The 23,611-nt window shown below is 38.0% G+C and overlaps 2 protein-coding genes across 8 annotated transcripts in view; both read left to right on the forward strand.

The window, feature by feature from the left end:
* Positions 1-9,756, forward strand: part of EMB2369 (tRNA synthetase class I (I, L, M and V) family protein) — an 87,823-nt gene extending 78,067 nt beyond the window's left edge. For all 5 annotated transcript variants that reach the window (XM_090014284.1, XM_090014281.1, XM_090014282.1 and 2 more), the window contains one exon: positions 9,373-9,756. In XM_090014284.1, coding sequence (XP_089870410.1) covers positions 9,373-9,600 — 228 coding nt within the window. In that variant the 3' untranslated portion in view covers positions 9,601-9,756. The remainder of the gene's footprint in view (positions 1-9,372) is intronic.
* A 2,224-nt stretch (positions 9,757-11,980) lies between these two features.
* CRR6 (chlororespiratory reduction 6) lies at positions 11,981-17,338 on the forward strand. 3 transcript variants are annotated; one of them, XM_090014289.1, is made up of 4 exons: positions 11,981-12,258; positions 12,604-12,732; positions 12,848-13,074; positions 17,164-17,338. In XM_090014289.1, the coding sequence occupies exons 1-4, from the start codon at positions 12,033-12,035 to the stop codon at positions 17,182-17,184; spliced, it is 603 nt and encodes a 200-aa protein (XP_089870415.1). In that variant the 5' UTR covers positions 11,981-12,032; the 3' UTR covers positions 17,185-17,338. The 3 variants fall into 3 exon arrangements, with proteins under 3 accessions (XP_089870415.1, XP_089870416.1, XP_089870414.1); XM_090014290.1 differs by having other exon boundaries at positions 17,176-17,338; XM_090014288.1 differs by lacking the exon at positions 17,164-17,338 and adding an exon at positions 13,167-13,763.
* The last annotated feature ends 6,273 nt before the right edge of the window (positions 17,339-23,611 follow it).

A 23,611-nucleotide genomic window follows, 5' to 3' on the forward strand; every position in this document is an offset into this window, starting at 1 on the left:
GTGGGAATCGGCTCTTGAATCATCCGATTAAGAAACTTAGACAGGTTTTTGTAAGGCTTAAAAAATCGACGGTCTACAATGTCCGATACTTTACCCAGTCATAAAATCATGTTTTTCATTGAAAAAACATGATCCAAAAGCCGGTTCCACCACAACAAAGCAGTGGATTAGCGACGACCGCATTCCGTCGCTATTCCATCGCTAATCCGTCGTTAACCGGCTTAGCGACGACGAGGCGACGATATGCTTACGTCGTGAATTTTTCGACGCTAACTGGCGACATAATAAATTCGTCGTCAGGTCCGTCGCTAATTGCGACGGACTAACGAGCGATGTATTCCGTCGCCAATCCGCCGGTACTAAACGATGACCTCGGCTTGGCGACGGATTTACGTCCGTCGCTAGATTTATATGCATAGCGACAGATGGTTTCGTCGCTAATCTGTCGCAAACACGAAAAAAAAAATAAAAAAATTTATTTGAAAATTAAATAATGAGAACGGTACAATTTATATTTCCTGTAAATAAAAAATAAACCACACAAAAAATTTCATATAAAAGGAATCTACAACAATTAATCGTTCCACCTTAAAATTAACAAGTTTAATTATCAACAATTACATTTAAGAAACAAAAAAAAATAGAACTTCTTCAACACAGTTCTCTAATCATCACCAAGATTTTGTGCGTCTTCTTCTTCATTGCCTTTATCTGCCCCTTCAGCTCCGCTACGCTGATTATCGCTAGCAGCCTATACAAGAAAAGAACAATCAGTATTGATAAACAAAATATAATGAAATAAATTACACACTATATGTGATTTTATCATGTGCTCATATGTGTTCTAAGGCAATAAAAAAACTTTATATGTGATTCTATCATGCTCATATGTGCTCTAAGGCAGGCAAAAAACTCTATATATGATTCTATCATGAATTATTTGTGTTTTAAGGCATTAAAATTTTTTTATATGCGATTATATCATGCTCAGATGAGTTCTAAGGCAGCTAGAAAAACTCTATATGTGATTCTACCATGCTCATATGTGCTTTAAGGCAGGCAAAAAGCTATATATGTGATTCGATCATGCTCATATGTGTGCTAAGACAGTCAAAAAATTGAATATGTGATTATAGTATGCTCATATGTGTTTTAAGGCAGAGAGAAAAACTCTATATGTGATTATATCATGCTCATATGTGCTCTAAGGCAGGCAAAGCAAAAAACTTTATATGTGAATATATCATGAATGATATATGTTCTAAGGCAGTAAAAAAATTCTATATGTGATTTTGGCATGCTCATATGTGTTCTCAGGTAGTCAAAAAACTGAATATGTGATTATAACATGCTCATATGTGTTCTCAGGCAGTCAAAAAACTGAATATGTGATTATAACATGCTCATATGTGTTCTCAGGCAGTCAAAAAACTGAATATGTGATTATAGCATGCTCATATGTGTTCTAAGGCACTCAAAACAACTTTATATGTGATTCTATCATGCTCATATGTGCTCTAAGGCAGACAAAAAACTTTATATGTGATTATAGCATGCTCATATGTGCTCTAAGGCAGACAAAAAACTCTATATGTGATTCTATCATGCTCATATGTGCTCTAAGGCAGGCAAAAAGTTATATATGTGATTCGATTATGCTCATATGTATTCTAAGGCAGACAAAAAACTGAATATGTGATTATACCTGAGAGAGACCTGCAATCGAAGATCCCCTGTTCAACACAAGATTGTTGATCTCATCTCTGAGAAAGGGGGCGACAGTGTCATGGAAATAGTCATTCATTGTGTCCTTAATGATCTGCCGTATATCATCACCGAAAAAAATAGGTTGTTGCTTGGAACTTATGTCGACGAAAGAAGTTTGTGAGCCGTAACTAGAAGAAGCAATAACTGGTGAAGTGTTCAGATTACTCCCAAACCCGAACACGCGACCTTTTTTGGGTTCACCTGCTGCAGTCACTCATGCTGTAGGATCAAATGATGGATGCTGAGTAGCGTCATCGCCATATCGCTCTACTATATGCTGCTCATATGCTTCCTACAAAATAATGTTTAAAGTATGCATTAATAATTAATGATAACATTATGATAACTTGCATATTGCAATGATTATTAATAGAATAAATACATACCGTTGTCGTTCTTGCCTTCTCTTATACGAAGACTCCCGTGGTTTTTCGTTTATGTGTTTCAACAAACACATCCTTATATGGTACAATGTCTCATTTTTCTGCTTTCTGCGAAGTTAAAGGACAAAAGATTTAGTTTACAAGTTTGCAACAATACTTATAAAATTAATATTATATATTGATGAGTTACCATTTTCTTCAGGTGGCTCCCAAATGTCTTAGATCCACCTGTGTGTAGACGGGCTTCGGGCATTTTCGCTCGATTTTGTGCAGCCTTCGCAAAGCGATTTCAAAATGCATCTCGCGCCCACTTATCACACATTTCATCCCAATAATCTCTCCTGATAGTAATAGGGCCATGGCCCTTCCACTGTAGTGGATCATTTATTACGTCAGATGTTTTTTTTGCTGCAGTCTTCATATTGTGCAACATGTCTGCAAATCGATTGACAGCCACCTCTTGCCACACCTTCCTTGCATCATTTTCTTCCATCGTAGTTGCGTAGCAATTTGAAGCCTACAAATATTTTCAAAAAGTTAGTAGACATTACTTAAATAAATTAAATATGAAAAACATTAACTATGAGGAACAACTGTATACCGTGAATGAGGACCACAATCTGTCTAACACCTCATTTGGGTACTCTTTTCATTGAGCAACCGGTCCTGGTAGATGTTGAAGAAGTGAATTCCTAATCTCCCGTACTACTTATTGTGGCTTAAACCTCGTGCTGCACATGAATTGTTACACAATAAATATCAATATAAAATATTTATAAGATATGCAATAATTTAAAACGAAATACTTACGGTCGATTATCGATATACACTATTCGAATGAGTCTTCTTGTGCTAGACTGAGAAGACCTTGCTTCCTGTGTTGGCTCATGACTTGTGTGATCAATTGATGTAGGTGAGTCGTGTACAGGCGAAACGTCATCTGTAAAAAAATACGTTAGACTTTCTCAGAATGCGCATTTGAACTAATCAAACATCCAATTAGTTAAATGATATACCTATTACAGGAGCCCGTGAAGATGAAGGTTGAGCCTGACTACTACTGGATGCGCGACCACTGTAACCTCCACGAACCATATTCTAACAAATAACATATGTCATACAATACATTCAAGTAATTCACATCAAGTATTACAATATATTCAAGTCATTCACATCAAGTATTACAATAATTCAAATCATTCACATCAAGTATTGCAATACATTCAAATGATTCGCAACAAGTATTACAATACATTCAAATCATTCATATTAGGTACTGCAATGCATTCAAGTCATTCACATCAAGCATTGCAATACATTCAAATCATTCGCATCAAGTATTACAATGCATTCAAATAATTCAAATAATTCATATCAAGTATTGCAATAATTCAAATCATTCGTTGCATAAATTACAATACATTCAAATAATTCAAATCAAGTATTGCAATGCATTCAAATCATTCGTATCACGTATTACAATACATTCAAATAATTCAAATCATTCACATCAAGTATTGCAATGCATTCAAATCATTCGTATCAAGTATTACAATACATTCAAATATTTCAAATCGTTCACATCAAGTATTACAATGCATTCAAATAATTCGTATTAAGTATTACAATACATTCAAATAAAATTTTTAATCATTCATATCAAGTGTTGCAATACAACTCATTCATTCACATCAAGTATTACAATACATTCAAATAATTCAAATCATTAACATCAAGTATTACAATGCATTCGAATCATTCGTATCAAGTATTACAATACATTCAAATAAAATTTTTAATCATTCACATCAAGTATTACAATACAACTCATTCATTCACATCAAGTATTACAATACATTCAAATAATTCAAATCATTCACATCAAGTACTACAATGCATTTAAATAGATGTTTGTAGTACAAGATTTTGCTCACTAGCTTGAGAATTCTTCCTCGTCACTAGTTTGACTTTCTTCTTCTTCTTTATTGTTTGCCCATCCACTTGGTACATCATTTGGATCACATTCCTCTATGAATGTTTCATCGGCCAATAGAGATATGACATGCATACCATGCGCAACATCGTGACCATATGCGAAGTCATAGACATCATCTGGTTGATAGTAATCGTTGTCTTTAGTTAACTCATCTTCTTGTAACTGATCATACTCAGGGTATAGTTTGAACTTCACCTTACAAACTGCCCACCATTCATTTCTATCTGACTTTTTTATACTCGGATATGAAGTATAATAAACTTGTTGAGCTTGCAAGGCTAATATGAATGGTTCATATGTTTCAAACCTGAATTTATGATTCACATCCACAATGCCTGAAGCTTTGTCCAGTCTTGTTGCAGTTGGATCAAACCAATGACACTTGAATAAAGTTACCCTGTTATTTATGCCTAAGTAAGTCAACTCCATTATTTTCTTTATAACACCGTAGTAATCATGTTCATTTTCACCGTAGCTGCTACCCTTGACACACACGTCACTATACATCGTTGATTTGTTTATACCGTAATCTTTTATATGGAATCGGTAACCATTTACGATGTACCTGTTGTAGCATTGCACAACTTTGGTCAGACCATTTTCTAAATCACATATTCCTTGATCTTTAACATCACCATGGCGGACCTACGCACAGACATAAACAATGATTGTGATCACGATCAATTAAGTAACTTAGTGTTGTTTATAAGTACAAAAGTTATGTTAGCTTCTTTACCAACTGTTTCAACTACTCCACAAACTTAGTTTCACGTTCTTTTTGTACTTCTGTATCAGTGAGATGTGAAACTTCTTTTTGCAACTCCAGATCAAATCGTCTGCAAACTACAAATACTTATATTACCGAGCCATGTATTCACATATAGAACATAAAAGGATTTATAATTGTGTTGCGTCTACATATACTTACTCGATGTATGGGTCGATCGTTGAGCAATTAAAAAGAATATAGATATGTGTTGCGTCTTGCTCTCGATCTGTCAAGAGCCTTTATCGGCAACTACCAAATGCATGCCCAAGTGGTTGGAATATCGACAACTTGTCAGCTATAGTTACTTGTTTTCCATCATCGTTATAGGGCGGGCATGTGTAACATGTTGGAATATGAGGTTCGAAGTACATAGATAAGAAATTTGAAATCTCTTCTAAAGTGTACGCCTCATAAATAGAGCCTTCTACTCTTGTTTTATTACGAACCTTTTTTTTAGGTCGAACATGCATCTTGCAAAAATATACATTTCAAATTTTAAATATCTGTCATTAAAGAGAGAAATATAAAAAAAATATATACCTTTTAAATGGGTACATCCATCGATATTGCACAGGGCCACCAACCCTTAGTTCATATGGCAGATGTATGATCAAATGTTCCATAACATCGAAAAATACTAGCGGAAATATCTTTTCTAACAGACAAACAGTGGTGATGACAGAGTCCTCGAGATTCTTTACATCTGATACTACGACCTCCGATGCGCACAATGTTCTGAAAAATCCGCTCAACTCAAACAATACCCCCCATATGGGTTTGTCTAACATATCATGGAATGCTAGGGGTATCAATCGTTGCATAAAGATATGACAATCATGACTCTTCAACCCATATAATTGTCCATCGTCAATCTTCACAGCCCGAGCAATGTTAGAGACATATCCATCTGGAAATCTCAATTGTCTCAACCATTGACATACATGTTTTATTTGATCAGGTCCGAGCATGTACTTTGCCTTTGATTTCAGTACTTTGCCATTATACTCTTTGAGTTCCAATTCTGGTCTTTTACATATTAATTTTAAATCCATACGGGTCTTCAGATTATCCTTTATTTTTCTTTTAACATTCATTACTGTATTGAATACATTATCAAACACATGTTTCTCCACATGTATCACATCCAAATTATGTTGTATCAATAGGGTCGGCCAATACGGTCGTTCCCAAAAAATAGATTTCTTCGTCCAATTGTGATCCTTCCTAAATCCACGGAAGGGTGTAGGACTGCGGGCATCTGTTAATACATCTGGAAAGTATCGCAATCTTCTTAGAATCTCTATGCCAGACAATCTTGAGGATGGATCTTCCGTTTCAGTTGTGCCTCCTTTAAACACATTCTTTTGTCGTCGGAATGGATGGTCGCTGTGTAGAAATCGACGATGGCACTCAAACCAGCAAGGCTTCCTTCCATGCCTCAATCTAAAAGCTTTGGACTCCTCCATGCAGTACGGACATGCCAACCTCCGATGTGTGCTCCAACCAGATAGCATACCATATGCAGGAAAGTCACTGATTGTCCATAGAACAACGACCTTCATGTTGAAATTTTGTTTTTTGTGGGCATCATACATGGTAACACCGTCATCCCACAGTACTTTTAGTTCATCAATCAGTGGCCTTAAATATACATCAAGATTTTGGCCAGGTGAGGTCGGACCAGGGATTAACAGAGACAAGAAAATATTTGAACGTTTCATACACAAGCTTGGTGGAAGGTTGTATGGAGTTACAAATACTGGCCAGCATGAGTATGAAGTTGATCTACCCCCAAATGGATTAAATCCATCTGTACATAGACCGAGTCTAACATTTCGCACTTCCATTGCGAAGTTCTGATGAGTACGATCAAAGTGCTTCCGAGCTTCAGCGTCAACAGGATGCGTGATCTTGTTTTCATCGTGTCGAACTTTATTTGCATGCCATCTCATGTGTTTAGCTGTCCTTGAAGACATATACAATCGCTGCAATCTAGGAGCGATAAGAAAGTAACAGAGCGACTTGTATGAAACTTCCTTTGATCTCGTGCTACCATTGCCTCTTGTCTTTAGCTTGAACCGAGGATGCCCACATGACAGGCATGATATGTTGTTTTCCTGCTCCTTGAAATACAACATGCAGTGATTTGGACAAGCATCAATCTTTTTGTAACCCATACCTAGAGCGTTGACCATAACTTTCGCACGATAGAAATTTTGTGGCAATTTCTCATCTTTAGGCAACATACTCTTCACAATCATGCACAAACGGTCAAAACATGATTGACTCAAATTATACTCGGACTTCAAATTCATTAGTTGAAGAACTGCAGACAAGATAGTGTGACTCTCACAACCGTTCCAAAGTGGCTCATCAGCATCTCTAAGTAAATAATAAAATCTACTAGCTGCATCGTTTGATGATTCTTCATCTACGACAGTTCTTACATCACTAGAACTCATAGCAGTACCCAGTTCTGTTCTTCCGGCATCAAATATCAAATCCGTATATGGATTATCGTGCACCACATTCACCCGTGCATTAAAATCGTTTCTAAATTCTTCTCCATGAAACGTCCAGTTCTGATAATCACTCACAAAACTCTTCCTGTATAGGTGATGTCTAACGCTATGAGGTTCTACAAATCGATTATTCTTACAAATCTTGCAGGGACACCTAATCTGACCTTTGAGATCCACTGTACTGACACTTGCCGTTGCAAATTCAATAAAACTGTCAACACCATCCATATATTTATGCGATAACTCATTGTTCACTATCCTATGATACATCCATTCACGATTTACAGTCATTTTCTTATGATATTACGAATAATAGCCTAACGAATTAAAATAGAACAATCAGAATGCTATGATGAAGAAAATATCAAATTTATCATGCAATATATGATGTCATACAATAACAAGAATTTTGATGCATGCATTGATAACTTAATATTTTCATGTGCAAACTATTAATAACACGATACAATCATTTGAAACATGCTTTCAATATACAATTTCACATGGAAGTCATAATCAAATTGAAAGTAACTACATGCAAGCATGAATACAATTACATCAAACATTGCAATACATCGTAATCATTCATATCAAACAAATGATAAACATGTACCTGCAGCAAACACACTTCAATATCTCACTAACTACTACCATGCCTAACATGGATTTCGTACTCCAAAAATAAGAACACTTCAATATTCATACATTAAAATCATGCTCAGCATGATCTCCGAACTCCAACAAACCTAAATATCAACAACTAAGTGAGTGTGTGAATAATAAAGTGTTACATCTAATAAATTAAATAACATGTGATACACTTGCATCACTTACTCACCACGGGTATTTACTCGATTTGCATTGTTTTTGACACTTACTTACCACAGGTGGCTGAGCACGAGCTGGTTCCGTTGAAAAATCTGCACAAAAAAACACTGTTTTAAAATGAAGTCACCACGAAAAAAAAATGGTTGTTCCGACAAGGGGTCGACTCCCCTGCTGTTCCGGCAGGGGGTCGACCCCCTTACGGAACATAGGGGGTTAACTGACCCCCAGCCTTTCCGCCAGTGAGTCGACCCCCTGCCGGAACAGCAGGGGGTTAATTCCCTGCCAGAAAATGCAGGGGGTTAACCCCCTGTTGGAAAACACGCGCACGGGGGGGGGGGGTCCTTTACCTGTCTCCGGGCGGCGGGGCCTGCGGACGGTGGGACCGGCGAACGGCGGGAGTGGGACCGACGAACGGCGGGAGCGGCGAACGACGGGAGCAACAAAAGAAGAAAAGGAAAAATTGTCTGGGATTAGGGTTATTCGAAACTTAGCGACGGAATTAATCCGTCGCTAAGCCCACGTAAATCAAATTTACGAAACGAGCGACAGACTATATTCCGTCGCCAAGTCCGTCGCTAATTAGCGACGAACTAGAGTTTGTCGCAAGAGTCGTCGGCAAATGGTGCGGCCGTAATGATAAAATAGTATGTCGCAAAATCCATCGCTAAGTAGCGATGGACTGGGCGACAAACTATATTCCGTCGCTATTTTCGTATGTTTTATTAATTATAGCGATGGATGTTTGTCGCTCGTTAATCCGTCGCTAACAACGTATTTTCTTATAGTGTTCCCACTATTTCGAACATGTTGAGTTTGTCCTTAAGGTCGGATTGGATCGAAACATCTTTTGCATGAGAGATCCAGAGGCGTTTGTATGTAATGGCGCCATTACAAAAACATTATATATATAAACGTGTGTGTGTGTGGGTGGGGGGGGGGTCCTAACAAGAATTCTCACTGTGCCTCATGTTTCTGTTATTTATGAAGTATGCTCATTTCTGTTGGTATTCTCATTCCGAAGAATTCGGTGTTGAAAAAAAAACAGAATATCCAATTCAAGAGGATTCCCACCCTACTGTATTTCATTATCTTGGTGTTGCATGACAGGCCAAGGCAGAGTACTTGACAATCGAAAAGATCGTCCTTCCAGTTCAAATCAATGGGAAAACAAGGGGTACAATACATGTTGAAGCAGAAATTACCGTGGATGAAGCTTTCGCGCTGGCCACCAAAGACAGTAAACTTTCCAAATATTTGAATGGTGGTGTTTTGATAAAGAAAAAAGTGTATGTCCCTGGCAGAATTTTGAATATCATTGTCCAGCAGCCTAGGTAAAAAAGGTTTCATTAAATGTGTCTTTTTCTTTCCATTTTTACGGAAAAAGTTTTGTTATATGTCCTTAATGAGTCATATTGCTTTCATGCCAATGCTGCCTTTTTTTTAAGATATAATCAGAACATTCATTGCAACAAATAAAACGCAATTATATTCTTTTCTTGGTGTCCATGTTCCTCTTCCTTCAGGCTATCCACCTTCGTGTTTTTCCAGTGTGGGTTCAAGATACCGTGTTTGGCATATTGCTCTCTTTACGAACATTATTCCTGCGAAAATCTTGTAGAGCAGTTCATGCAATTCACCGTGTGATGGGACATTGCAAGTTCGAAATCCATTGGTTTAGAAAATAGGCTGAATCATTTTGGCCGATACGCTGCGAACTGGACAAATGCACATTGACATATTGACATGTCCATGTGAAAATGGGTCAGATTTGGCCATACAGTTCGTGCAAACCCGGTTCTTTTTCTTTTGATCAAGCATGGAACTTCGCATAAGTTTTGGATGAACTCTTTGGATCAGATTCAAAGATGGATTTTATTCAGATTAACATCAAAAGTTTGTGTTAGCTCTGTGCTTCTATTGAATTACATATGATCATTTTGGTGCTTTTTAAACGTGTACAAAAACCCTTGTTTCATCCGACTTCTTAGCTATTACTATAACATTTAAATATGGATTCAACTTGGCTTGTTGTATCAAGACTGGATCCAGATAAATGGCCAGACCAGTTGTTTAGATTCAGGTATGGATTTGCATCAGTCATGACTTTGCCCACATTCAAAAGTTTGCTCCCCTAAGCCTAGTACCTCAAAAGAGCTTTTATTTTAGGAATAGCCGTGCCATGCCCTTACAGATAAAGTGGCACAGTATCACCAAGGGCTGGTAGACTAGCCGAACGATCTGACTGTGGTCTGTTTAAGCTCTACCTGTTAAGGCTAAAATCTGAGCTGAAGCTCACAACTGGCTGAGCTCAAGCTTGTTTATTTCAATATGACATCAATAGGTTTGGGTTAGGCATGCAAACGAATTGGACCTGGTTAGCTAAATACATAGTAAAGTCGGATCCGAATCAGGTAGGAACGGCCAGAATTTATAAAAGTGGCATACTGGATCCAGTTCATTTGCATTCCTAGTTTGGGGACCCAACCTCCTCTTTCCAAGACTTGTATCCACACCGGCTACTCTACACTATGGTGTATGACAATTGGTACATAATGTATGATATTTTTAACGGTCCTACACAAGCCTAGCTGAACCGTACACATGCTCGGTTTCTTTAACCTTCATGATCAACTCATTCCTATGCTCGTTGAGCTCAATTTAAGAGCTTTTAAAAAAATAAATTTATAACCCGAAGAAACCACACCCAGCACGAAGACCTGATCGCGCTGACTCAGCTTGTCATATCTATGGTCATCTTGCCGGCAGCATAAAACTCCCAGCCTTGGACCCCTGCCCCCAGGGCCTATGCTATGCGTTGGCTTGTGCAGAGGGACAATGCTGTGAGAATCAAACCTTGACTGCCCGTCTAGCAGCCAAGGCCTCACCCCACTACACCAACCCTTATTGGGGCCAATTTAAGAGTTTGCAGCCGAGTCACAAGCTGCTCGTCTCATTTCCTTGCCTTGACAGAAGTACCAATAGCTATTTTTTCCTTTTACGGATGACAGGAAAAAAATGAATTCAAAGGTCTAAAACCCCAAGTCTCCCTTGTCCATCAAGTATACTCAGTTTCAGTCTTGTGGTGAAAGACTTGCATCCATGGATTTCAAGCTCGTGACATCCCATGAACTTGGTGATGTTCACAAATTGCCTCTAGCAAATGAGCAAAGGGCTTGTGGCCAAACGAACCCTAGGAACCTTGAAGTAGGGGTGTCAACAGGTCTGATTCGGATTCTGGTGATCTGAATTCAGATCGGTTTTTGAGGTGCTGAAACCCGGACCAAACTCTGCACGCTTGTCGGGTCTGCTATAAGAAAAACCATACCCGAGTTCTATAAGGATTACATGAACCAGATCCGGTCTACACTAGGTAAAACAATATTCTTTATTTTTTTTATATTGAAAAATCACGGGTCTTAATCAAAACTTCGGTCGGACACCAGGTCTGGTATGAAACTTCGCAAAGCATACCCAACACCATATACTAATCAGACCCTCTGGGTTTGATCCGATGTCTAACCGGACCTCCTTTTTTTATCACCGAGCCCGTGAACCCTGGCCCTATACTGTTTGACACGGGTTGGGTCCGGATTAAACCAGGCCCATTGACACCCCTACCTTGAAAGGACAAAAAGTAAAACCATAGGCATTTTCGTAAATGTGGAAGAAAAAGTTGGAGACAAGATAAAGGAAAGAAAGCCACACACCGGATAGCAGGCCGACGTTACTAAAGTTGTGAAGGAAATCAAAATGGGCTTTATCCAAACATGGCAGCCAATGCTACAACTCTTACTCCTCAACGCTTCTCTTCTCTCCCCCACCACTCACCACCAAAGCATGTCCTCTTCTCTGCTGCTCATTGTTCCTTGAGTTTCTCCTCCACTTACCCATCCTTGTGCACTTCACTGAGTGGAGGGTTAAGACAGGATGTGACCACCAGTGTTTCCTTCAATCCTACTGGGAATTTTGAGTTCTCAATTGATGATGACCAAGGTAGACTATGAACACCCTGCAGCACATTTTTCATCACTTTGTTTGACACCCAATTCGTGCTTTTTGTTCAGAAAGAGTTTTTGATTAGCTCTCTTTTTTGTTCCAATTTATTTCTTGATACACAGTCCATACTTTTTGTTCAGAAAAAACTTTTGATTGTTTTTTTTTCTTTTGATGCCAAGTTCATTAGCCAAACATTGCCTGCGCAAAGTTCATAAAAATTGTCAGCTTGTTGGTCTGAATGGTGGGTTCTAGTTTGAAAGTACAGGGACTAAATCATAGCTGTAAATGGTTGCATTAGTTGAGTTAAAATCCATGATGATTTTCATGTGGTTTCATCTGCAGACACCACTAAAGCTCCACCACCATTACCACCAACAGACGGCCGATTCGAAATAGTAATTAACAATGATCATATCAAGAGGCTTGATATCTCATCAGTTCATGAACTAATGGGAAATAGAGAAGCACCAGGTGAACTGATATCTTTAACCATCAGCTTAAACCTCTGCTTTTTAAATATTACAACTGGCTTGAATCGCTATTTTTTTCTTTCATCTGTTGCTGTGTCAATTGTCAATGATCACAGAGAACAGCAGCACAGGAATTGAACCTAAAGAGCTCCTAGAACGAACAGTCGGATTCACCATAAACTACGATAGAGAGGATCCGCTGGATCCACGCGAACTATCGGAATTTGGAGATATTCGATTATGGTTTGTTCGACTTGATTCAGCTTATCCATGGTTGCCGGTTGTACTGGACTGGAGAGCAGGTGAGCTTGCTCGGTATGCGGCCATGCTGGTTCCCCATCAGGTAAGCACATTTGCACATTCCTGTAGGAAAATTTGGTTAATGACAAGCTGATTTGGTAGAAAATTTCTCGATTCTTAAAATAATTTTGGCAGATGAGTACGAGACTGGGTATCGTGTTTAATCCAGAGGCCTTGGAGCTGTTTGTGATGAACAAAGTCTTTATAGTGTACAACTGGTTGAAGCATAACAATGTGCCAAAGCCTAGATTGAAGACCAGTGATATGGCAAGGATGCTTGGATTTGGGATAGGAGATGAACTCTTTGACTTGATTGATATCAACTAGAACTGTCACAACTGCTCAGGGGAGAAGCAGACTGTGGCCTGCATCTTGTAGGCATTCATCCATAATCTCATGGTGCATACTGAGTAGGACTAAACCATCCATGAGTCCAATATTTTTAGAGCCACATGTTGGGCAGGAAGGAAAGAAGTTTTGAGGCAAATTTGCCATATTTCCATTTTCATTTCGTTGGTGGAAATACGTAAGAATTTTTTAGGCTGGAAATGTAGTGCGAATGGAGTACAATCTTTTCAGGTTTGGTAGCAAAAGTTGGATTCGATTAATAATCAGATTCAGATTTAGCAGAGTATTACATCCTAATCCAAACGAAATGCAAATACTTGTAAATATTGCATCCAATTAGCTACTTATGGCTGATCCTAATACAAGCATTGGCAGTTATAAGAAGATTTTAGTCTATGATGATGATGTGCTATAAGGCTACAGACGGACGAGCTTACGCCCCCAACGGGCTAACATTTTATGCATAATTTAGAATGTTTGAAAAAGTGCCAGACGGGTTCGAATAGTTTTTTTATAGGCAAGCAGGGGTAAATAGTTGCAACAATAGAATTCAGCCAAATTTGGGTGCTGCAGTAAACCATTCTCGTAGGACTGGTTACCAATCTGCTACTGTATATACTCAGAGAAATGTTTTCTCATCTTTTTCTTTTCTTTCGATGACGAGGAATAGGAACAGAGGTCACTTAAAGCCTCCCCTCCTGCATAGTAAAACCCTGGTGAGTGCCCTAGCCTACAAAGACTACCCACCGGGCAAGCCACTGTTCTAATCCTAAGGGGAATCGATCTTGGGAAAGATGGGGACCCACCACCTTACCAAGAACTACCACTGGAGCGACCCGGGGTGGGCTAGAGAAATGCTTTCATTTTCATGTCTTCATATTCTCACATAGCTTCAAGACTTGTGAAACGCAAACCCGAAAGCCTTGAATGGTATGCAGCAGCTTTGAAAAACCATTTCGGATGATCATTTTCTGAGGAGTCCAGATTATTACATATAGGATTTTTTTGCAAATTAGTTCCTGCCTTTTCATCAATGGGGGCTCTGCTTGTCTGGTAGGAGCAGCTAGTGCACGTCACCTTGTGTTGGGAGGTTGCAAGTTTGAATCCCAATGGTATCATTGTTATAACTGGTAGGGGTCGCCTAACCCCAGCTCGCCTTTCAAAAGAAAAAAAGTTCCTGTCTTTTCATCGATTTTATAGAGAGGACCATTTTGCAAAATATGAAAAAGGTAGGAACTAATTTGCAAAAACTTAAGAAAAAAACTCTTGTACCTCATCCAAGGACCATTCTGCAAAATACTAAAAAAGTGTTTTAGATGGTGTGGCCTCAAACTAAATGTTAGTGGATTAGTTTGCATCTAGCAGTAATTTCTTGCTAAGGAGAGCAGAATCATGAATTTGCTGTTGATGTCCTATTATTATAGGATGTTTTCTGTTCTTTTTGTGCAATTGATTTGCAGTGCAAGTCTGGCAAGTTCAATTTTTGGACACCTTTTGTAACCAATCCACGAGATTGAAGTGATTCTTAACATGAAGAATAAAAAGGAAGCACATGCTATTGCACTATAAAGCAGCCTGAGAGCCATCGGATTGTGCTTGACAGCCGCCAGATGGACACCAGAAAACGGGTGCAACAGAGGGAGGGTTAGGGAGAGAAGAGGGGTCAGGGAAGCTTAGAGGGAGAAGAGGAGTGAGGGAAGCTTAAGGGGAGAAGACAAGTGAGGGAAGCTCAAGGGGAGAAGACAAGTGAGGGAGGGTTAGTGCATTAGTGTGGGGTAAGATTGTCATTTTACATACTTTTAACCATAGGTTGCAACCTAACAATAGTTAGGTAGCCGGCTTGTTAACGGTATGACTACTTTGCACTAACGGCAGGGAAGACGGGGACTGATTGAAAATGCACGAAAAGGGTGGGGACTAATTTGCAAATAAATGAAAAGTCAAGGACTAATTTGCAAAATACCCTTATATTTCAAAGTCGGGGCAAAATTTTATTTTGTAGACGTATTGTTTAAAAGAAAGAAGCGTTCTGAATGGTACTTGGGAGCCCTCCAAAGTTTGAATGATATCTCATGAATAAAGCGTTCTGAATGGTACAAGATAAACATCCAGAACATGTTTGAGCCGTCTATTTAAACATAAAAAAAAAAACGAAAAGAAAACTTCTAATATGCATTCCAGTAAGAAATGCTGAGGGAGAGAGAGAGATCAGGCAGGTTAAGACATAGTATTGTTACACAAGACTAATCCGATACAGTAATATCTAAAGTCCAGTTTTTTTCAAGGTTAAGAAATCAAGCACAACTATTGTGTTCATGAACATTAAGCAAATATATGAAACATTAAAAGAGACAAAGTACTCACGTTGAACTCTAGCTACAGATAAAATGCCCCAGCCGAAAATGTCATAAAGAAGAAAAAGAGCTTGAAGAGGCATTGAGTACCATCCATTTCAAAAAAATATAACCCATTATGCATATTCATCTTCGGGTGTGGGTCCTGAAACCACCAACAATAATTTTTAAAAGCAACTTCACAATTTAAATTTTTAATGAGTTTATAGACAGACAAAAGATTGAATCGAAAGTCAGGAACACACAAAACGTTCTTCAAGACGAGATTAAGAGAAATATGCATATTTTCTATGTGGGTCGCATGAGTAAGTGTGCTATTTGGAAGACATATCATTGATCATATGCCCGTATCTATGATTCAATATTGAGCAAAAAAATAAAAATGCAACATGGGTAAAGAAATTGCCTGCCAAGTTAACTTGAAGGTTACCTTGACGGATGAAGGACTTCAATTTTTTATATTCATATGAGGTAAATTGGGAACCAGAAGCATGGAGGTAAGGTTACCAGAAACAGTAAAAGCATGTGAATTGGCTTCAGCATCTACGACATTAGCATGAGCTTGACCATTCGTTAAAGCACCAGAGGACGTCCCTTGATTATTCATAAAAATATGAACATAAAAACACTTTGCCTTTATGCGGCCAAGTTTCTCATAGTACTTGCATTTTGGGCGATTACGAACTTGACATCCCTTTGAGAAGTCATCTTCAGATTGAAAAACAAACTTTGCTGCAACAACAATAAGGAGCTCTAAGGGCTACAAAACTCGCAGGTTCCAATGTTTCGCTTATTATGAGAGGAGAGCATATGCCTTTGTGATGGTAGGAAGTAGGTTCATCAGAAGCATTTGGCTTTTAGCAGAATTGTAACCGCCATTGCATCATAAATTGCATGAGTTAGTCATGTTGCTATAGTTCTTGAATAACTGTTTTTATCGCCCCCACAAGAACACAAGAGAATGTTGATGTAGGTTGCTAACTCATCCCACATACCTTTCAACTTTGTATAATAGACAACCACAAAACTTTGAAACTACTTGTGATTAATGATGTCCTGTTGGATTTGGTAAATCCTCGGGGTCTTGGATAAGAAAAATTGTTCTTGTAATTTTTTTCAGACGTCTACTGCATTTTCAAAGTATATAATGCTTGCAATGAAGTCTTTATAAAAAGAACTCAAGATCCATGATTGAATCATATTATTGCAGCATGGTCAAGAAGCATCCAATGTTAATGTTAGTGTACCATCAGGTTTTGGAATAGACCCGTCTACAAAACCCATTTTGTTTTTTGCACTAAGTGCCCTTAACATAGCATGATTCCACGTTAAGAAATGGTCTCAAATGAGTGGTTGAGAAACAAAACAAGAATGGTGTAAATAATATGGGTTTGAAACATTCTAACCGAAAGAGTTTTGTGGTTAATTAGTGCTTCCATCAGATGACATAATGGATGACCAGATGATGACAACTCAACGATGGAGAAGGCTGCTGCGTTGACCACGCTGGAACAGGTAAGGACGATTGCCGCTTTGCTCACTTTGGAACAAGATCACACAATGACAGAAATTTGGGAGAACACCAATGCAGCGTTGTTAGATCATCATCCCTTTGCAGCGCGATGCAGCACTCCTCTATTGATCGCGCTGCTCTAATACCATGTTAAGAGGAGACATCGATGATGCAGTGGAGAAGATGTTGGTAACATGATTGAGCGGAATACTATTTTTCTATATTTGCTGGAAGAAAATCTCAAAATATATAACAAATATGATTGAATTCTATGTTAGTAACCGTGGCTATGTTTCATGGAGAACTTTCACCCATTAAAGAGACAGGAGGGCCCACTCCGCCTTTAACGAATGAAATTGCCCTGGATCAAGGCTTTATCCAGAATGATCCCTTCATTCTGGATAAGCTCCAAGTGAAACGACATAGCATTGCTGGGGTAAACGGCTACCCAAAGGAAGGTAAACTCCCAGCAACCTTCTTTTATAAATTGGAGGGATTACTCACCGAACATACAAGCATGAGTTGAAACCCCCTTTGAAGCAGGTCGTTTACAAAACCAATCTCAATCTTATGTTCTCTTCTTCATATCGATCCTTTAGTAGTATCAAAGTCAACTCTGGTGGTGTGTGCAAGACCGATTCTGAAACACCGAGCAAATGTCACAGAGAAAATTCGATAAAAAAAGGTCAGTGCTATTATTTTTGTTTAGATATCAGGCAAATCTCTCAAAGATGTCTGTGTCCCCGACCTCTATAACAAAGCAGGAGAGATCGACATTTTTTTTTCTGCAAAGCATAAAAAAACACACAGATCCCATCTGGGATCTGCATATGTTTTTTAGAGGGTCTCAGGCGACCGCAAGTGGAAGAAATGAACCAGAAGCTTCATCGAGAAGTTTCTGTTGTTTTCAAAAATAATAATACAAAAAAAATAAAAAAGGAGGGGAGAACAAGTTTTTTTTTATCCTTTTTTTAACAAAAAAAAAACATATCCCATTTGGGATCTGCATTAGGTTTTAGAGGGTCTTGAGTGATCTCGAGAAGAAGAAACAACAAAAAAGAAGGAGACACTCTCTGTTTTTAAAGAAAAAAAAGGTCGTCGGCATCCAGCGACCTCAGTAAATAAAAAAAAATCATAATAAAGAAAAAAAGGAGTTTTAAAGTAGATCAGAGACCCCAAACCGGGACCTGCGTCTACCGTCATTAGAAAAGGGATTTTTTTTCTTTTCAGCAACCTTATCAGCAGATCACAATAACTGAAAAGTGAAATACAGTAGGTCATCAAAATCTCGCGACCCCTGTTCTTAAAAAAAAATGCACACACACATAGGAAAACTAACCTTGTTCCAGTAGATCGACAGATCTGCCCCTCTTTCTTTAATTTTTTGGCATTTTTTTTTAAGATCCGACATAGATCAACCTAACTTTTTCGGTGATCTACCATTTTTTTTCCTCACTATCGAAAAAAATGCAAAAAACAAAAACAAAACAAACACACAAAAATGATAAAGCACACAGATCTGCCCCTTTTTTCTTACTTTTGTCGGTGTATGACCGAATGTTTTCTCTTCGTCCGACGTTGCTGTCAGTTTTTTTGGGAAAAGATAGTGAACGATTCGTCATTTTTTTTCTTTTCGCAGCGTCTTTTACATCTGGAACAGCAGGCAAGGCTGCTCCGACGACCTCTAGGCAGCTCCAACGCCATCACCAGTTTTTACTCTCTTCGGCGAACGAACCGACAACGATCTCGTCGACTGAAAAATGAAAAAAAAATAGAAGCTTCTGCCGATTTTCGGAAAAAAAAAGATCTGTTTATATATGTTTTCTCAAAACAAAAGACATTATTGCAATCGATCTTTTTTTAAAAGTCTGGTCAAGTCCTTGACTGACTGAATTACTTGTTTAATCCTACACTTTAATTTAAAGATGGTTTTGTCCTATTGCAGTTGATTTACCATACTGCCTCTGCTTTTGGTTGAATTTCCTTTTATATCCTCTATAGTAAATTACATTAAAACCTTTACTTTTCTAATTATTACCTCTGTGTCCCTCAATTACTTTCGCATTCCTATTTTTTACTGGTAATTATAGAAAAGGACTCAGTCTCAATTTTTTTTATCGAAATAGGGTAAGTTTTTTTTTTGTAGAAAACCCTTGTTTCCTTTTAAGTCCTATTTTTTGGGGGGATTACTCTTGCAGAATTATCCTCTGATTTTTTTCTAAAATTACAGAGAAGTGGTAATAGTGTGCAAATTAACTCAATTTTAATTAAAGAGCTTGATTTCCATACATTGTTGTTGCATGAAATAGTGATTTTGATCATGAATTTTCTTTTGATTATGAACATGTTCTTTTATACATTCATGACTGATATTCTCTTGTTATTCTGCTTGTTGATTGTTGGATTTAAACTTATCATGTTATACTATATTCAAATAACCAACAACAAAAAAATGACAAGTAGAGTTTGTGCCGCTGAATTATCTAAAACTAATAAACTCATTGACGCAAATTTTTACATTTGAAAGAGAAGGATTCCTCTTGTTCTGACTCTGGAGGGCATCGAAAATGCCCTTACTACTGAGATGAGTGACCCTGATCCAATTACTTCTGACGAGGTTAAAACCTCATATACCAAGTATAAAAGGGACAACATGTTGACCAGAATCATCATGATAACATATATGGATGGCGATCTCATTAAGGTATTTGAGGATTACCCTACAACAAAGTCAATGTTTGAAGCTATATCCAAGAAATATGACACAACTTCAGAAACACACATTCAACTTCTTCTAGAACAATGCAATTCATGCCATATGTAAGAAAATGACAATGTTGTTGACCATGTCAACAAAATGTTGGTTATGGTCAATGACCTAACAAATGTTGGGAATGTAATTCCTGACTGGATGCATATATCCACCATTCTGCATAGTTTACCATCCTCTTGGAAGATGGTATAAACTACCCTTAGGTTGAATTCAAAAAAACTAACCTTGGAAGAAGTTCCTGCTCAACTAAAAATTGAGCAACAACACATGCAACAAGATTGAAAGAGCGAATTACACTTCACTAAAGATGGACCTTCCTGGGGCTATAACCCTTCGAGACACCCACAATTAAAGAATAAATACTTTAAAAGAAATGACAAATCTGATAAGAAAAATGGTCCAACATTCCGCAAGCCGCAATCAGTCGCCTCACAGGTGAAGTGCTTCAAGTGTGGAAAACCTGGACACTTCAATGGAGATTGCAGGAGCCTAACAAATAATCACACTGGCAGAAACAATAAAAACAATCAACAAAAGGAGAGACGAGATATTATCTGCGTGATATTAGAATGCTCTTATACGAACCAAGCTCTTTCTGATTGGTGGGTAGACTCTGAGGAAACACAACATATTGCTAGGACAAAGGAGGGGATGGTGGACATGATCGATTATAAACCTAGTGAACATTGAGTGTACATGGGTAACAACACCTACTCAGATGTTACGAGTGTTGGAACATATCGGATTGAAACCTCTAAAAATAATATTTTATCATCCAATGTCATGTTTGTACCATCAATAAGACGTAATCTAGGATCTGTCCCGGCCTTGGTTGCCATGGGTTTTGAAATTCTTTTTTTACGAGGGAAGGTCACTATAAGAAAACATGGTCGAGTCCTGTTTGATGAGTTTTTTTATCAGAACCAGGGATTGTTTAAAATTTGTGACTCAGACATGAATAAAATTACTTTGACTTCTCCTTATATTGATACTGTCTTTAATGTGGATGTATATGTATGACATCAAAGACTTGGTCACATTAACTTAAAAAAGATGAAAAAACTTATTGAATTACAATTAATACCTGATTTTGATGAATTCTCATTTCATAGATTTGAACCTTGTATTTATGAAAAAATGTTAAGAAAACCATTCCCACAAAATGTCACTAGAGCATTTGAATTATTAGAAATCATACACACCGACATATGTGGTCTATTCAGGACATCAACGCATAAAGGAATGCAATACTTTATATTATTTATTAATGATTTTTCTAAATACAATTATGTTTATCTTATAACTTATAAATATGAAGCATTAGATAAATTTAAAGAATATCGTCAAGAAGTCGAAAATCAACTTGGTAGGAAGATTTGATTTTTACGGTCTGATCAGAGAAAAGAATATACCTCAAATAAATTTGCTGAATATTGCAAAGTCAATGGGATCAGACTGCAAACTACTACGCCTGACACACCTCTACAAAATTATGTGGCCGAATGATTTAATAGGACTCTTCTTGATATGGTTAGATGTATGTTAACTAACGCTTCATTACCCAAAGTATTTTGGGGAGAAGCTTTACATACAACAATATATGTCCTAAATAGAGTTTCACGTAAAGCTATTGTGACAACCCCTTATGAGTCATGGACATAAAGGAAGTCTAGTCTAAGTCACCTTCGAAGATGGGGTCTGTAGATCATATAAAAGTTATAGAGCGATCAAGGGATAAACTAGATACCAGATCTATAAGGTGTATTTTTATCTGATATCCCAAATGATCTAAAGGCTATAGATTCTATCACCCAGATAAGGGTTTAATCGAAAGTAGAGATGTTATCTTCTTGGAAGATCAAAACAAGGAAGAAGTTATTCCAGAAATAAATGAAGACGATCATCTTGATCTAAAATATGATTCTGATGACATACACAAACTTATAAGTAACAACGAACCTTCTGAAATCACTCATTCTTCTTCTTCTTCTTCTTCTTCTTCTTCTTCTTCTTCTTGTCAACAGTCTCAGGTTAAACACAAAAGGTCTAGAGCTCCTCCGTCTTACTTGGATGACTATTATATCTATCTATTAGAGGAACTGTGTTATGCTTTAGACATAGATGACTTGGAAGATAACCTGTCATATGGTGATGCAATAAACTCACGTGAGTCAATAGACTTGGTAAAAGCCATAGATGAGGAAATTGAGTCCATTGAGAAAAATCAGTTCTAGAAATTGACTGATTTACCAAAGGAAAGGAAAACCATTGGTTGTGAATGAGTATTAAAGAAGAAATTCAAATCTTACGGCAGCATTGACAAATTTAAAGCATGATTAGTTGCTAAGGATTTTTTTTCAGAAAGAAGGATTAAATTATGTTGATACATATTCGCCTGTTGCAAAATTTATCTCGATAAGAATAATTCTTGCAATAGTAGCTCACTACGACCTAGATCTACATCAAATGGATGTTAAAACCACTTTTCTTAATGGTTAGCTTAAGGAAACCATTTTTATGGAGCAACCTGAAGGTTATATAATAAAAGGCAAAGAAGATAAAGTATATAGGTTAAAAAAATCTCTATACGGATTCAAGCAATCACCACATCAATGATACTTAAAGTTTCATAAGGCTATTACATCTAGGGGTGGCAATTTCTGACACGACCCGCCAACCCGACCCGCCAACCCGCCTCTTAGGCGGGTTCGGGTTGGGCTTAAGCCAACCCGTTTAATAAACGGGTCGACCCGTGTAACTCGTTTATTAAACAGGTCGGGTTCGGGTTGGGGGTATGCCAACCCGCCAACCCGACTGACCCGTTTAATAAACGGGTTAGGCGGGTGGGTCAACCCGCCAACCCGACCCGCCAACCCGTCTGCCCGACCCGTCAACCCGCCAACCCGACCCGCGAACCTGAAAACCCATTTACCCGACCCAACCCATTTATTAAATGGGTTGGCGGGTCGTGTCGGGTTACCCGTTTATTAAACGGGTCAGTTTCGTGTTTGCCACAGCTGACCCGTTTAATAAACGGGTCGGGTTCGGGTTGAGGTATGCTGACACGCCAACCCGCCAACCCGACCCGATTGCCACCCCTAATTACATCATTAGAATTTATGGCAAATAAGGTTGACCACTGCGTTTATGTCTGAAAAGTAGAAGTGAATTTGTTATTCTCTCACTATATGTGGATGCCATTCTTCTGACTGAAAACGATAATGATATGATTGTCAAAACCAAGTCATAGTTAAATTTACAATTCGAAATGAAAGACATGGGAGAAGCATCTTATGTTCTTGAAATTAAAATCATCGAGATAGAAGCTCTAAACTTTTAAGCTTGAGTCAAAAAACATATTTAAATAATATACTCAAGAAATTTAAAAATGAGTGATTGTAAGCCAGTTCGAACACCTGTGGTAAAAGGTGTTAAGTTGAGTAAAAATGATAGTTGAGGTGATGGATATGAAAGACTAAATGTCCCTTATGCTCAAGCTGTCAGAAGCTTGATATATGCTATGCTTTGCACCAGGCTGGATATTAGCTTTGCCGTTGGCATCGTTAGTCAGTACCAAAGTAATCCTGGTTGG

The sequence above is a fragment of the Nuphar pumila genome, chromosome 7 (assembly GCF_984573655.1).
Source record: "Nuphar pumila chromosome 7, dmNupPumi1.hap1.1, whole genome shotgun sequence".
Lineage (NCBI taxonomy): Eukaryota > Viridiplantae > Streptophyta > Magnoliopsida > Nymphaeales > Nymphaeaceae > Nuphar > Nuphar pumila.

Coding starts and splice junctions, on each gene's coding strand:
- CRR6 (XM_090014288.1), top strand. CDS start 12,033: ATGGCAGCCAATGCTACAACTCTTACTCCTCAACGCTTCTCTTCTCTC. Junction 12,259..12,603: donor CTCAATTGATGATGACCAAG/GTAGACTATGAA, acceptor TTTCATCTGCAG/ACACCACTAAAGCTCCACCA. Junction 12,733..12,847: donor GGGAAATAGAGAAGCACCAG/GTGAACTGATAT, acceptor CAATGATCACAG/AGAACAGCAGCACAGGAATT.